The sequence below is a fragment of the Hermetia illucens genome, chromosome 4, assembly GCF_905115235.1.
Source record: "Hermetia illucens chromosome 4, iHerIll2.2.curated.20191125, whole genome shotgun sequence".
Lineage (NCBI taxonomy): Eukaryota > Metazoa > Arthropoda > Insecta > Diptera > Stratiomyidae > Hermetia > Hermetia illucens.
Genome location: NC_051852.1, coordinates 119,601,426 through 119,616,102, shown reverse-complemented (window position 1 = coordinate 119,616,102; position 14,677 = coordinate 119,601,426). Strand labels below are relative to the sequence as shown.

Genomic DNA, 14,677 nt, shown 5'->3' with positions numbered 1-14,677 from the left:
AACTTCATTCGCTACCAGTACGTACCAAGTAGTAATAAATACAACTACAAATAATGGCTAGCAGGCAGCCACACAGGCGTTTAATCACTTACAAGCAAGTTAGGTTAAGTAGCTATTCTATTAACATAAAGTACGAACTTAAACGGGTAAACAGTTCTTGATACCTTGCTCTCTCAGAGAAAACTTTGCCTCATCGCTGGAAAAAATGATAATTTCTACAGACTCCTTGCATCTACACAATCATAATCATATAACTAATCCGTTTTGATTAGAATTCATTGACTTTTATTTTGTACTAAGGCAGTATACATTAATCACAGATTTCTTTGCGGCTTTTTCGGCAATATAAAAACTAAGACTACAGATTGAAATATACAAAAACTAGAGAAAATCCAGAAGTAGATGTCCAATCCAATGCAATCAACAATGCAGAAGTGGAACTGGAAAGAGGAGAACAAATAAGTAAGGACGATATTCAACATTGAAAACTAACATTACCTTTATGAGGAGTAGTCCAAGTACCCAATGAAGAAGATAATAAAAGGATCCAACCATGTCGGCCATCTGTCAGAAAATATATAGAAAGTATGGTTACTTCATATCAGAACACAAATATTTCACAATTATATGGTGACTATTTGGGAGGAAAGAGAGCACTTCTTTTCTAGACCAAACCAAATACTCATTCACAACTGAGTTGACTGGTGCCATCAAGCTAGACATTACAAGTAAATTTGCATTTCAGCAGAGTTAAATGAAGTCTACTACTAATTGGACAGCGTCTTCTCAAGGACTGAAATGAACCATCTGAATATTTGAAGGGCGTACTGGGCATTGATTGGTGAAAACCAGCGTCACTCGAAATGTCTGCGGCTCTCTTTCTCAATTCTCAAAAAAAAAATATTTTCAGCACTGACCAAGCTCTGGTCAATAAAGCGGATTTGCGCTCAATATAACTCGTAGTCATGTTTTGTTCTGCGAATTATATAAAGGACCACTCAGCATCTGCGAGCCGCTTCGGTCACGCTGCTCCCAGGGCAGAGATGAGGCAGCATCTGACGATTTGCCTCTGTCGTGGTAAGAAACCGTAACGCCATCATCGCCTCATTTTTCTCTTTCTCGTTTCTTATCTGTCTAAACTTGTCATATAATTACCGTCTTAAAACGGATTCTTCTACATTGACCACGTTAACACCCTATAGATAATTTTGAAACAGAATGCTGAGTTTAGATCTTCGCTTCACCTGCTCTTCATCGATTTTTTGAAGGTTTTCTAACGCCTCAGCAGACAGTGTATATGGAGTGTTCTAAGTAGGAGGGGTATTCAGAAGGAACTAATAGCTATTATCAGAATTACATATGAAGGTACAACATTCCATAGGCTGCGCCGATCTAAAATCTCAGAGGGATTTAAGATCCAAAGTAGAGTTTGCCAGGGGTGCATCTTGTCACATATATTATTTATATATTATTTTGTTTTGTTATCGATGAAGCCGTTAATGCCAGTTTTTTCGGAGGACGTGGAGTAGTTCAATGAACCATGACATCTTTCCTTAATTCCTCAATTAGGCAAATAACATCTTGCTCTCTCACTAAATCATGGACCTGGGGAAATGGCTCCGCATTTAGAGAAAGAGAGGGGGTAAAGTTGGACTGAAGGTAAGCACCAACAAGGTTCTTAGTCTGCCGGGTCCATGCACTCCTGTATCCGCATTCATTTTAGCGTATCCAGTGTCTGTTTCATGGAACTCCACCTTCGCTACCTTATCTGAAATCTTCTTCAGTGCTTTCTCTTCTGAAATTCAAATTATTTGATGGTTTGGAAAGGTATTTTGGTAGTCGTAATATCCTAACGTCCGGATAGGCTGTCGTACGAAAGATCGCGGCTCAAATCTCACTGGTGGCAGTGAAAATTGCATTGTGATTTGACGTCGGATACCAGTCGACTCAGTTATGAATAAGTACCTGAGTAAAATAAGGGTTATAATCTCGGGCGAGCGCAACGCTGACCACATTGCTTCCTACAGTGTACTGTAGTGTACCGTTACAATCTTGAATAAAGTGCTCTAACACACTTCATGGTCCTGATCCAATATGGATTGTTGCGCCAACGATTATTATTATTATTATTATTAATATCCAAATCGTCTAATTATTTTGTTAATGTAAATATCCCGTTACGTCAATTACTTTAATTGTTCCTTAAAATTTAAACCAAAACAGAAAACTATTTCCCTTAGTTATATTCAACTTTTTTTTGGGGATATTTTCGCAAAATATACCGACTTTCATACAGGTCTAGTGTTTGGCTTCCCCGCCTGCAATGTAATCGGGGCACGCTGACGTGAGACTACTTCGAACAAGAAACTTGGTAGGCGCACAGGCCAGTTACCCGTGGGCGATGGAAGTAGCAATGGAAACATTGCATTAAGGAGAGGCGACAATTCAACTCTTCCAAGATGGCCGACGAGTGAGGAGCACTTGTCACAGAACAGTAGAAGAGGAAAGTTCTGGGGTGACTTAAAGCGCATTTCGGCGAATTGTGAATAATGGCGTGTAGTTGTCGTTAACGCACTATGCCCCATCAAGGACTGAAGTGTAGTTGAAACAAATACGTAAAATGGCATTATACCATTTTAAGGACCCTTCTTTCTTAGCACTGCTGACTCTCCGTAGGAATTATTTTTTAAAAGGGGTCTGCATATATTATAGCCGGGAGATACCGTGTTAGGGCACATCGGCCCCTACTAGAGAAAAAGCATCGGGCGAGGATACGAACTGTCCTAAATTGGCCCTCTACGATCATGGCACACGAGTTTCGAATTTTCCAGCGCTACATGGGCAGTTGAACCCATATTTTTTATCGTAATTGAGATTTCCTGCATATTCCTTACTCTAGCCTAATTTCGTAGCTACAAAGCTTTCCGATTGAGGATAAATGCATCATCTTATCAATGACGCAATAATCGGCATCCGGAATATTCCCGCCGAAGTAAGGAATTCCAGACACCCCAATTTTGCAGCGATGTCCACCAATTCGATATCCCTAAAACTTGCCTGGCGTCCCAGCCTACGCCATCACTGAATCTGAGGCAAAGTCTGTCAAGTCATCTTGTTTTACCGTGGAGAATGCCCGACAGATCGGATATGAAATATTAGACAGACGACTTGTTAATAGTTATAAGGTCCCCCATTTGAAGTTGTTTTGGCCAATAGGGTCTACCACTGATGAGCAAATATGTGCACATACACCAGTGCAAGTTTTTGCAGATTTCTAATTCGTGGACCAGAGTCCTTATAGGAAAGGTACCCAATAAAAAAAACCCAATATAGACGAGAAACAAGTCGGAATACGGAAAGGTGGACGCTTCAGGTATAAAGGCTTTGTGTTCATCTTGTGAGAGAAACCTCCTATGCACGTTTTGGCCATTCGTGCATAGCTAACAGTTCAAAATATTACTTGATATATCCAACTCCGCCGTTCATATGAGTTCACTGTATATGATCGTGACGTTATACACGTCTTAGATTGCGATCAATTCACGTTTAATACAAAACTAAATTTTCTATAACTTTGTTAATAATATTTGGATTTTTTTCAAACAGCACTACGTTATGTACCACATTACTACTTATGTCGCTAATGGTACTAAATTTTGCACGTCTAGGATAAACTTAAGGGGGGTTTCCGACTAAAGTTCTAAAATATAATAAGAATTATTATTAACTTTATTTGAGCGGATATCGGAATAGGATATGTTTTAAGGCCTAGATTTCATTTCATCCCTGCGAACAAGACCTGTTTCACTTTTCGGGCCACACATATTGAGCCTTCACTCCCCTATGTTTACTTGGTAATAAGATCAAATCACAGACCACATGTTCTCACCAAATTTCTTGACAATAGCCGTAGGCATTTCCAAATAAACCGGGTGTGATAGGTAAACAGACAGATATCATTGATCTGCTTGAGAAACAGAAAGAGTAACTCCGAAGCGGCGAAAAAGTGAAATACTGCTATAACTAAGAACAGATTATCGTTTCAGGCATATTAATAGGCCTGAATTTGAAACCTTTGAGTGTATCGAAGTCTCATGTATTCTTTTTTCACTGCCTAGAGGAGGGAATTTATACATTCTGTCAGTCTATGCAGTGGGAAACAACCGAGCCAAGTTCAGGGAGGAATTCCATTCTCTGTTTACGATACTCGAACTGAATAGGCTGCATAATTACTATATTATAGCTGGCGACTTGAATGCTAAGCATACCTCGTGGCTAAACGCCACAAACAATCCCAGAGGGGTATTCCTCAAATCTTGGATAGAGCAATACCAGATAGAGTATAAATGCGAATTATATGGGTCAGAGAGTCCAACCTGGCCCAGGGCAAATTCCTATCTGGATTTGTGCATTGCTGACGCGCGCTTGAATTTTAATTTTAGGAATCCTCAACGGAAACTACAGACTCTTCCTTACGATAGCGACTATAACGCTATTCTTATTGAAGTTCTGTTTGATGGACGAAGAGTTCGCCTTCTGCCGATGGACAGTGGCGTCCACAGGCTGAACTTTAAACAAACAAATTGGAAGAAATTCCAAGAGAGGTTTATTCGGGGATATCGAGAGGAATGCCCACCTCTTGATGGGGAAAACTATAGTACAATTGCACCAGGTGACAGGAACTTGAGGAACGAGGAAATACTTCAGTATCTTCTCAAGCTGGAGAACTTGACGCTGGAAACAATTGAACAAGTCGTCCCTAAAATTAAACCTCGCAATAATATGGAAGGATATGAAACTGCAGCCATAAAACGATTGAAAAAAGTGAAAAGCCTTCTGCTCACTCGCGTCAACAAAATCTATCGGAGATATGGGGACTATCATCATCCCATATTGGTTGAATTCAAATCACTTCTAAAGATCGCGCGGGATCTTATCCGTCAACATTACGTAAATGAAGTGAACTCCCAGTGGCGGGAGAAGTTAAAGGGTATTTCACCAAGCGATCCAGATTCCATGTTTACTAAGATAAATACGTTATTCCGGAAGAAGTCACGAATAACTGTGCCGAAAATTAAAGTCGGTGGCAGCGAGATACAACACCTTATTAACTTTGGTATAGACACTAATAGTGTAACTGCTGATGCGCAAGGCAATTACATTGTGATGGATGATGCTCTGAAACTTGAACTTATAGGGGAGCACTTTGAATCGGTGCATCGGCCCAGAACGGACTTAGAGCCAACGCGACTTTCGGAAATTGTAGAACGAGATGTCCACAATTTCAAATATAGCCTGAACGGCACCACAGTTCTCCAATTTAGCTCTGCGTTGCAGGCTGATCTCATACCGAGTGATAATCTGCTTGATTACTTTGTCTCATGTGTTGAGTTAACTTCCATATTCAGAAGAGTAAACAATAAGAGATCATCCGGTATGGATGGCATTCCCAACGTGGTCCTCAGGCATTTACCAGACATTGCCATTCGTAATTATTGCATTTTGTTCAATAATTTATTGAACAATTCCTTCTTTCCAGGACAATGGAAGAAAGCCCGAGTATTCCCGATTTTAAAGAGAGGGAAGGATTCATCCAGCCCTCAAAGCTACCGCCCAATCAGTTTGCTGCCTAACATCAGCAAGGTGTTTGAGGTTTTGGTATTGAAAGCCTTGAACGGGCATATCAAGAAGAAGGAATTATTGCCGAACGCGCAATTCGGATTTCGATCTGGACATTCGACAACACATGCAATAACGAAGGTAACGTCTGATATTTGCTGGCGGATTAACAATGGTGAGTGCGTAGGCGCTTGCCTTATAGACATGGAGAAAGCCTTTGATACCGTCTGGTTGGATGGACTGATTTTCAGGCTCCTGAAGAATGAGTTTCCCAGTCACCTCGTAGCGATGATGTGTAGTATGCTGTATGGCAAGTGCTTTGTCATTACGGACGGAAATCTCACTACTAACAGAGAATTTCATGTTCTGAATGGATTACAGCAAGGGACAGTGACTGCGCCTACACTTTTTGCGGTATTTGCCGGCGAATTACTCAATTCTTTCGATTTTAACAAATCTCCTAAAAGGTCGTTGGTTGCCTTTGCTGACGATCTGATAGCCTACACGGCGCACAAGAAGGTAACTGAGGTGCAAGTTGAACTTCAGAAGATGTTCAATGATATTAAGTTCTTCACGAACAGTTTGCGGATGAAAATCAATGCGCAAAAGTGTGAAACGATTCTGTTTCGAAATTCCTTGGCGTATGCCAGTAGGAACTTGAAAAGGAATTGGAGAGATTTCCACATTGTCGCGAACGAGGATAGTTCTGAGCGCATTCCTCATAAGAAGTGCGTTAGATACCTGGGTGTGCGTCTTGACGAGCGCCTCCAATTTAACGAGCACGTTAAAGTCGCGCTAGAGAGCGCTTGCAAGGCATTCATGTCTCTCCGAAGACTCTTTTATGCTCCACATCTTAGCCGGAAGGTTAAGATTATTTGCTATCTTACTTTGGTTAGACCGGTGCTCACCTACGGGTGTGCCATCTGGTTTAATTTGAGTGCTAGCCAAATGGAGAAAATAAGGATCTTTGAAAGGAAATGTCTGCGTGCTTGCACGGGGCTTAATAGGACTGCTTCGTCAAACTATGAGCACTATGTAACTAATGAAGTGATGTATGCAGATGCTGCTGTGCCAAGAATCGACACAGTTATCGTCAGATTGATTCGGAATCATATAGTGCGATCTGCTTCGCATGGTGAGAACCCTTGGGTTTCGCAGCCGTTCTACCCAAATGATAGGTATTTCGAGAAAACTCTCACGACAGGCTTCATTCCTCCCGAAGCGTTCGTGTATCTTGACAGGAATGGTCTAATTCTTGATTTTGCCGGTGATCCGGTTATGTATCATATACATAGACGGGCCACGGACAAAAGGATAGAATACCCCCCGAATTTGACAGTGGGGGCTCCGGGATTCGACTGGAGATACTCCAGAGCGAGAGCAATTGACATTAAGCGGGATGAAAAAAAAGAGAAATCTTGGTACTGGTGGCTGCGGGATGCCGGTTAGCGGTGGCCGTGCTCAGTTCTGCCATTTGTTTCTTGGTGGGGCTTTGTAAATATGTATACATTGAACGGGTGCTGATTTTGTCCCCAGTTGTAACTTATAAATACATACGTTATTATTCTTTGTTTTTTTTGTATGGATGTTATTGTAAAAAAAAAGAAAAAATGTGTAATATAAAATATATAATCATGATAGTTTTAAGAACAATAATTTAAGTAAAAAGTATTTTTTATTATTTTTATGATTAATTTTATATTTCTTTATTTGCCACTAAGGCCAAGTGAATTCTGTCGGGTTTTTGACCATTTCCCGACAACTTATTGTAAAATTAGATTTTCATTTCTTACTGTTTCTCTTCTCTGTCTGTAAATCGTTATTCAAAAATTTTGAGAGCCCACAGTGGCCATTAGATTTAAGTTATTTTTGTTATTTTAAAAGATTGTTTTTTTTATTGTTCATTTTTCCAATCTATGTACTATTGTTACCTATTTCTTAAAAATAAAAATGATTTTTTTAAAAACAAGAACAGATTATTTGTAGAATGTTGCTCCGAATCATAGCCGTACACAGATTTAAAGTACCACGTTTTATCGCCATAAAGACCACCAGGAATATAATTGAAGAAGTAGTATGAAATAGCAGTGCTAGAAAATATTGCGCGACTGCTGCCTATATAAAAGCTCTCAATTCTCTCAATTCAGCTAGTTAAGATAGGAATGGTCAGATAGGCATATTTCTCCGTTTAGAGGTAGAAAGCTGCAATGTACAGTGGCAGAGAAGAACACGACCATCGATGCAAGTGGAATATTCGAAGCTACCAACACCTGAAGCCGATTTCCATCATGTGGCTCCACAGGGTGGAGAGGAGGCAACGTCTAAAGAATTGCCTCTGCTTTGACGATAAAACCGGCAACAATTTTCGTAATAAATGGTTTGCCAAGGAAGAAAGTGCCGCATCTAAACAACATCAGGCGTGACCCAGAGGAACCGAACGAGACAAACACATAGAATTAAAACGTGACGCTGGCAGGACCTGCAGAAAGAAGAAATCCAAGTATATAATTGACGAATTCTGCAGACTGCACGATAACTTCAAGAAACATAACTTAAAATACGGCTATAACTTATCAGCAAGATCCCAGCCCAGAGCTATTTTTCGCCGGGGCTTATTGGAGGCATGGAATAGATTAAAAACCGATGAACCCAACATTGTGCCACAAGATAATCTCCGCAAATCAAAGGAGCCGTACAGACGACTGCCCCACCACCTATACTCGAAGAAATCAAATCAAGGATGGGTATAATTGAAACCCTGCACGATACAATAAATGAAACTCTTCAACTAGGCCATCCTAGGTCGAGCAAACGTTCCGCTATTCGTCACTGGCAAAGTAGCAGGAATCCACCCATACTCTCCAACATTACTAATCACTACAGAACTAAAAAACGGCATCAGGACTGCAAAAGCACATGCTATCAAGGAAAATAACATTAGTATGGTAGAGGAAGTTAAACAAGAAACTCAGAGAGAAGTTTTTGGGCAAAAGGACTACGAGAGTAGCATGGCGCACAAGCTATAAAATGGGCCTTAGAGAAAACCCAGGACCTATCCCCTACCGCAAATCGTGAAAGAGGTAAACAAAGATATCACTGAATGCCAACAAATTTTAGAAAACCACAGACTAAACGCCTCTGATCCAGTACTTCCTAGCATCAGCCAGCTTTCAAAGAACCTTAAACCAGGTAAGGCGAATCGTTTCCCCCAAAATATAGTCAAATGGTTAACGAATGAAGTCCATGATATGGAAAAAGTTTGAGAATAAATTAGTCAAGAATTCAAGCAAATTCTCCCTGACTCTTCAGCTCCAGAGTTTTTTCCGAGTATTTCGGTGAAAGAAGCGATCGATCTAGTAGGGAATTGGCTACATCAACAGCAAAATGTTCCACAATGAAAAAATAAGGTAAACAAATATAAGAATCAGTATGGAAGGAAATCGCTTTTCTCTACTACCACCCGTTGGGGAATCGCCTCTTCCCACTCATCAACAAAATCTTCATAGCCAAAGAGGAAGCAGTGCTAACTTTGGCCGATCTTATGCCAAAATTTCAAAAAAGACGAAAGCACACATAATTCTCTAAATAGACTACAACCAAATATCGAATTCACCCTGAAGATGAGAAAGAAAGGACACAACTCTCACAGAGAATAACAACGAAATAGTGATTTCTGTTTCGCGGCGAATCATGCTTGCCAGCAAAACTTCTGTGCCTCTTTCACGACGAACCGAAGGCCGCCATCAACACTAGAATTCGAAAGCTCCAGCAGGAAAGTCACATACGACGAAAGCGTAGCAGGAAAATTCCCCAAATTCAAGATGAACACCGCAGATGGAAGGATACTGGAAATTATAGAATGCAGTGGCTCGACCGAGAAAAAGGGGAGTGGTAGCTCCTTTTAAGTTCATGGTAAATCTGTATATACGTATCAGCATGTTGATCACGACGACAGAGCCATACTTCATAATTAAAAAAGCAGGTCCACTAGTATACACACGGCGCTTTACAAGCCTACAATAGGAAGTTAAAGTGGTTCCGGCTCAAGAATTAATTCTTTCTTACAGCTAACTAAAAGGGGCGAAACTGAAATACTTCACTCGGTGTTCTCAAGTGGTCCCCATCTAAGTACTAATTATTTCCAGCAACGCTGAACTTTTGTGGTTTCGAGAGAATCGGCTTTTGCCTTTTTTTGAAAATGAAACCTGATCTGAAAGTAAATCGAACCAAATTTCTAAACCACAGCGCTCCCGGTTTTCAAGACAAGTGGGTGTGACAAATAGTTTACTCTACCTACGACTTGGAAGTAATGAATAGGTTTAATATAAATATGTGCACAGGCCGAGCAGGTTTTTGCAAATTTCTATTTGGTGAGATTTTTATATAGGAAAGATACCAAATGTAGAGCAGAACGAAAGAAACTAACGATACAGGCTCTGGAAAACTCAATATTTTTGTTTTTTAGGCTGGGTGAAGGCAAATTTTAATGTTGGCAGTTTTTGGGAGTGAGCAAGCAGGTTCCAGGTCCTCATAAAACTAAGCAAGAAGTGTTTCTCCATTATGTGATTACCAGTAACTTATGACTATCCCTAATCGTGGGCGCACATGCTCTTGTTCACTTCTTTGTTGAGTATAAGGCATCCTTAAAGCTTATTTCCCGTTATTATTTCTTTCTTACTTGACTTTCATTGGGACTACAGTTCAGTTTCATTGACATGACCAAAGCTGTACAAATGATAAGTATTAAACGGCGGAAAAACACAAAAACGAACGCAAACATCCATGACGAACCGGGACTCGAACCAGAAGCAACGAGATCGAGAGGCAGACATTCAATCAACTCAGCTATAGCATCGTCATTATGGTCAGACGTTATATTAAATATGACGGCGTGCTGCATCCAAACTCACTAGGAAGGCTTAACACAGATATTTGAACTGCATAGTGGTTGCAATTTTCGCAAAATATAAGAAGTATGTATAATGAAGAGCCAATGAATTATCCGTCAGAAGTCAAACGCTGGTTGCCATGATGAAATAAATTATCATTGGGAATGGCGTGGCGTGGAACTATCTTCATCAGCAGGAATTATTTAAAACTTATCAAATGAAAAATGAAAAATTACCTTGTGGGAGAACACTTCGGCGATAACTATGAACGTCATTGGATAAATACTAGCACTCGTGAGCAAAACATATAAAACCAGACAAACAAGTGGCACCCAGTTCATATCGACGCTACTGACGGTCCATCCTTCCGTGTAGACAAAACATCCTATCGTTGCTAAGCAAAACCCAATGAGTAGCGAAAATGCTGAGATGATGAACTGTAAAGCAAAACTAAATGTTATAATACCACTTTCACTTTCGAAGATATAGAATTTACCTTTCTCCATGAACACGTTGCAATGAGTATAGATAAAAGTCCTCCTACGAATGTGGCAGCTCCCAGCAATATGGAGGATACATACACTGGCAGCGCAGATCCTACACTTCCGAAAATAAATGACGAATAATTTAAAATTGTTAGTAAACCGCATAGTTGTGAAGTTATCACAAGGATCAGGCAGGATACGAATGATTTAACTTTTCTTGGACTACTTCCATCGTCATATACGACTCGATTTTCCACTCCGTTCTTCTTGGGCACGGAATTTCCATTCATTAATTTTCTATTCTGTCTAAATTTATCAACTTCAGCTAGAAATTCAGGAAGCGATCTTTGATCTAAGTCCCGAATAGCTCGAAAGTATCTTACTGACTTCTCCAGCATTGTCATGTCGTTTTTCTTCAGGTAGTGATAAGGACTTTCTTGTACGAAGGGAAAGCACAGTGAGAATAGAACGGAAATAACCAGTCCAGCTATTGCCGTCACTATGACATCAGCGAATGTACCGAAGATATATCCAAACATAATTCCAAATCCTTGGAAAATGTACGTAGTAATGTAGGCACCTTCAATGTGTTTTGTCTTGGAAATTTCTATGAGAAATAGGGGGAGTACAGTTAATGCACAGCCTCCAGATAATCCAACTATGAGCCTTGATATGCAGATGTGTGTGAAGTTGTAGCCAAATGCAGCACCAAACCAGCCAAGCTGAAATAGAGAATAATACCAGTGCCATTAAATTCTTCGGTGACAACTAAAAGTTCATATGTTGGGTTTCTTCGTCACTCAACTCAACACATGGTAACTCGATCACTTTTCATGATTAATTTTATTCCACTCAGATCCAGGACCCTAAAAATTTACTTCGCTCTTGTTTTGTGAGAACCAATAAGTCTGTGAACTCGAAAAGTGCAGGGAGCAACCGCACCAAGCTCGCAAGTTTTAGCAACAAGTCAACAGGATGAAGCCTATGCACCTCGACGTTCATCCTGCCGAGACAAAGAGGGAAATCTGATTTCCGACAGAATGGGCATATTGGAGCGCTGGATTGAGTATTTTGATGAGCTACTGAACAACCAGAACATCGGCGAGTTAGAGGTCCCGCCAACTGAAGACGATGGACAAATACTGCCACCACCAACTTTAGGAGAAACAGTCCGTGCAGTTCATCAGCTAAAAAACCATAAGTCCCCAGGAGCCGATGGAATTACAGCCGAATTGGTTAAATATGGAGGCGACCAATTACACCAAGTGGTTCATCAACTAATGCTCAAAGTATGGGACGGCGGATCAATGCCTGACGATTGGAAAAGAGACATTATCTGTCTCATACATAAAAAGGGAGATATCACACAGTGCAGCAATTATAGAGGTATCACGTTGCTGAGTACCATCAATACGATATTCTCCGTTATCTTGCTAGGCCGGATAGCTCCACACGCCCAGAACATCATTGGCCCATACCAAAGAGGCTTCACTCCAGGCAAATCAGCAACAGATCAGATTTTCTCTCTGCGGCAAGCGATGGAAAAACTGTTAGAATATGGACAACAGTTGCACCATCTATTCATCTACTTTAAAGCCGCCTACGTTAGCATAGCCAGGGTAAAACTGTACACGGCCATGAGAGAATTCGGTATCCCGACGAAATTAATAAGACTGACTAGGCTGACCCTGACCAATGTGCGAGGCCAGATAAAAGCAGCAGAATCACTCTCAAAACCATTCGACATCAACAACCGTTTACGACAAGGGGATTCCCTATCATCCCCCCCCCCCCCTCCTAAAGACAGGAGAATACAACTTTGAGACCGTTGATAATTTCCCCTATTTAGGGTCGAAAATCACATCCGATAACAGCTACGATGATGAAATCCGCGCACGGTTGTTGTCAACCAACAGAGCCTATTTCAGCTTACAAAGACTGTTCCGCTCGAAACGCCTCACCATAGGGTCAAAGCTCTTACTGTACAAGATAATGATCTTGCCAGTCCTCATGTATTCCTCGGAAACTTGGGTTCTTAGCAGCAAGAATTGCGAACTATTGGCCGCGTTCGAGAGAAGAATCCTCCGAAGAATTTTTAGCCCCCTACATGAGGATGGACGATTCCGTAGCCCACATAACGTCGAAATCTATGAGCGATACCATGAAAGTCAGGTTGTGAATAAAATTTATAAGGGCAATATCTCCGGTAGAAAAAGAAGACGAGGCAGACCCTGCCTAAAATGGAGCGATGGCGTAGGTCAGGACGCCAGACAGATTTTACGGATATCGAATTGGTGGACCTCGGCGTAAAACCGGGATGTCTGGAGTTCCTTATTAAGGCAGGCCTAGACCGGATACCGGTTGTTGGGCCGTTGATGATGATGGTTTAGGTCTGGATTTATGACATATTTCACTTGAGTATAATCCGTACCCATTATGTGTTTGCGATTATATTTAAGTCGAGCGATTACCATCTGCCATTACTTTCGATCACGCTACTCCCAGGGCAAAGGTGGAGCAGCGTCTGAAGAGTGACCTGCTTCCGAAGTGGTCCGGTCCATCACCAAGTGGGTGCAGACTCAGGACTCCCAGCATCCTCAACAAAACATGACCATTAGTTATGTATTTTTTCTGTTCATTCTTTTGTGGAGTATAGGGCTTGCACCAAGTCGGAAGGTTCAATTGAGACTGTGCTATCACCACTCTTAATGGTGTGCAAATGACAAGCCTTCAGCGGCGGGACAGCAAAAATAAGGAAGCAAACGTCGAAAACGACCGAGATTCGAACCCGGGGTAATGAGATCGAGAGGCAGATGTGGATGTCCCTAGGCACTGGACGCAAATTCATTAAATTAGTACGCCCAGACGACGTATGTGGAACTTCTGGAAGTTTCAACCCTAGTAACCGAAAGTATTTCAATCAAATTAAGCGAAAGTAGGGTTCTTAGTTCTTTGAGATTCTATTTGTAAGTTTAAAATCCCAAATATAATCGAACTGTATGGTTACATGTAAAAATGGAGAAGGAGAAAAATCGAACCAAATATGATTACTTTTCCCCGGATACAAAATTGACTCAAGATATTAGTAGCGCTCTCGTGTCGATGAGCTGTGTAAATTTCTACAATTAATGGTGCGTGGTTCAGTTGAGGGAGTAAATTACACATGAAGCAAACATGTGTGGAACTCTCATTACCAAAACTATCCATAGTCCACTTAATACAATCAAATATTAAACTGTACCTGCCGCCTTTCAGTGATGCAAATCTGTTAACATCTCACATATGATGCATATCGTTGAATGGATGACTCCCTTCTGTCTTGTCATTCGTTAAAGTTAACTTGGTCCAATCCAGCCAAAGTTCCGACCATCTCACCCCAACATCTTTTAGGCGTATTTGACACAATCGTAACCAAGCTATTCACAAAGCCAACGATACTAAACTCTTCAGAGATGAGAACAATGTCCACGTTATATTCCAGATCAAGAGATCTTTCGCTACGAAGATTTACTTTGTTTTCACGATCAATATCACCAAATTTCAAAAACACCTATTGCGACCAACACATTTTGAATCCTGTTCCATTTTTGGCATGCAATATCAGCAAGACGAGCACTTATCAGAACTCATTGTACTTATTTCAAGGGAGCAAACATAGTGAAATTAGTACTGTCAATCCAATTA

At 40.8% G+C, this 14,677-nt stretch overlaps 1 protein-coding gene across 1 annotated transcript in view; it reads right to left on the bottom strand.

Moving 5' to 3' along the window:
• Positions 1 to 268: 268 nt before the first annotated feature.
• Positions 269 to 14,677, bottom strand: part of LOC119654454 (facilitated trehalose transporter Tret1) — a 44,836-nt gene continuing 30,427 nt past the window's right edge. Inside the window, exons 3-6 of the mRNA XM_038059864.1 lie at positions 11,005 to 11,715; positions 10,745 to 10,945; positions 499 to 564; positions 269 to 440 (exon numbers count right to left, since the gene is read on the bottom strand). Of these exons, the coding sequence (XP_037915792.1) occupies positions 315 to 440; positions 499 to 564; positions 10,745 to 10,945; positions 11,005 to 11,715 (1,104 nt within the window). The 3' untranslated portion in view covers positions 269 to 314. The remainder of the gene's footprint in view (positions 441 to 498; positions 565 to 10,744; positions 10,946 to 11,004; positions 11,716 to 14,677) is intronic.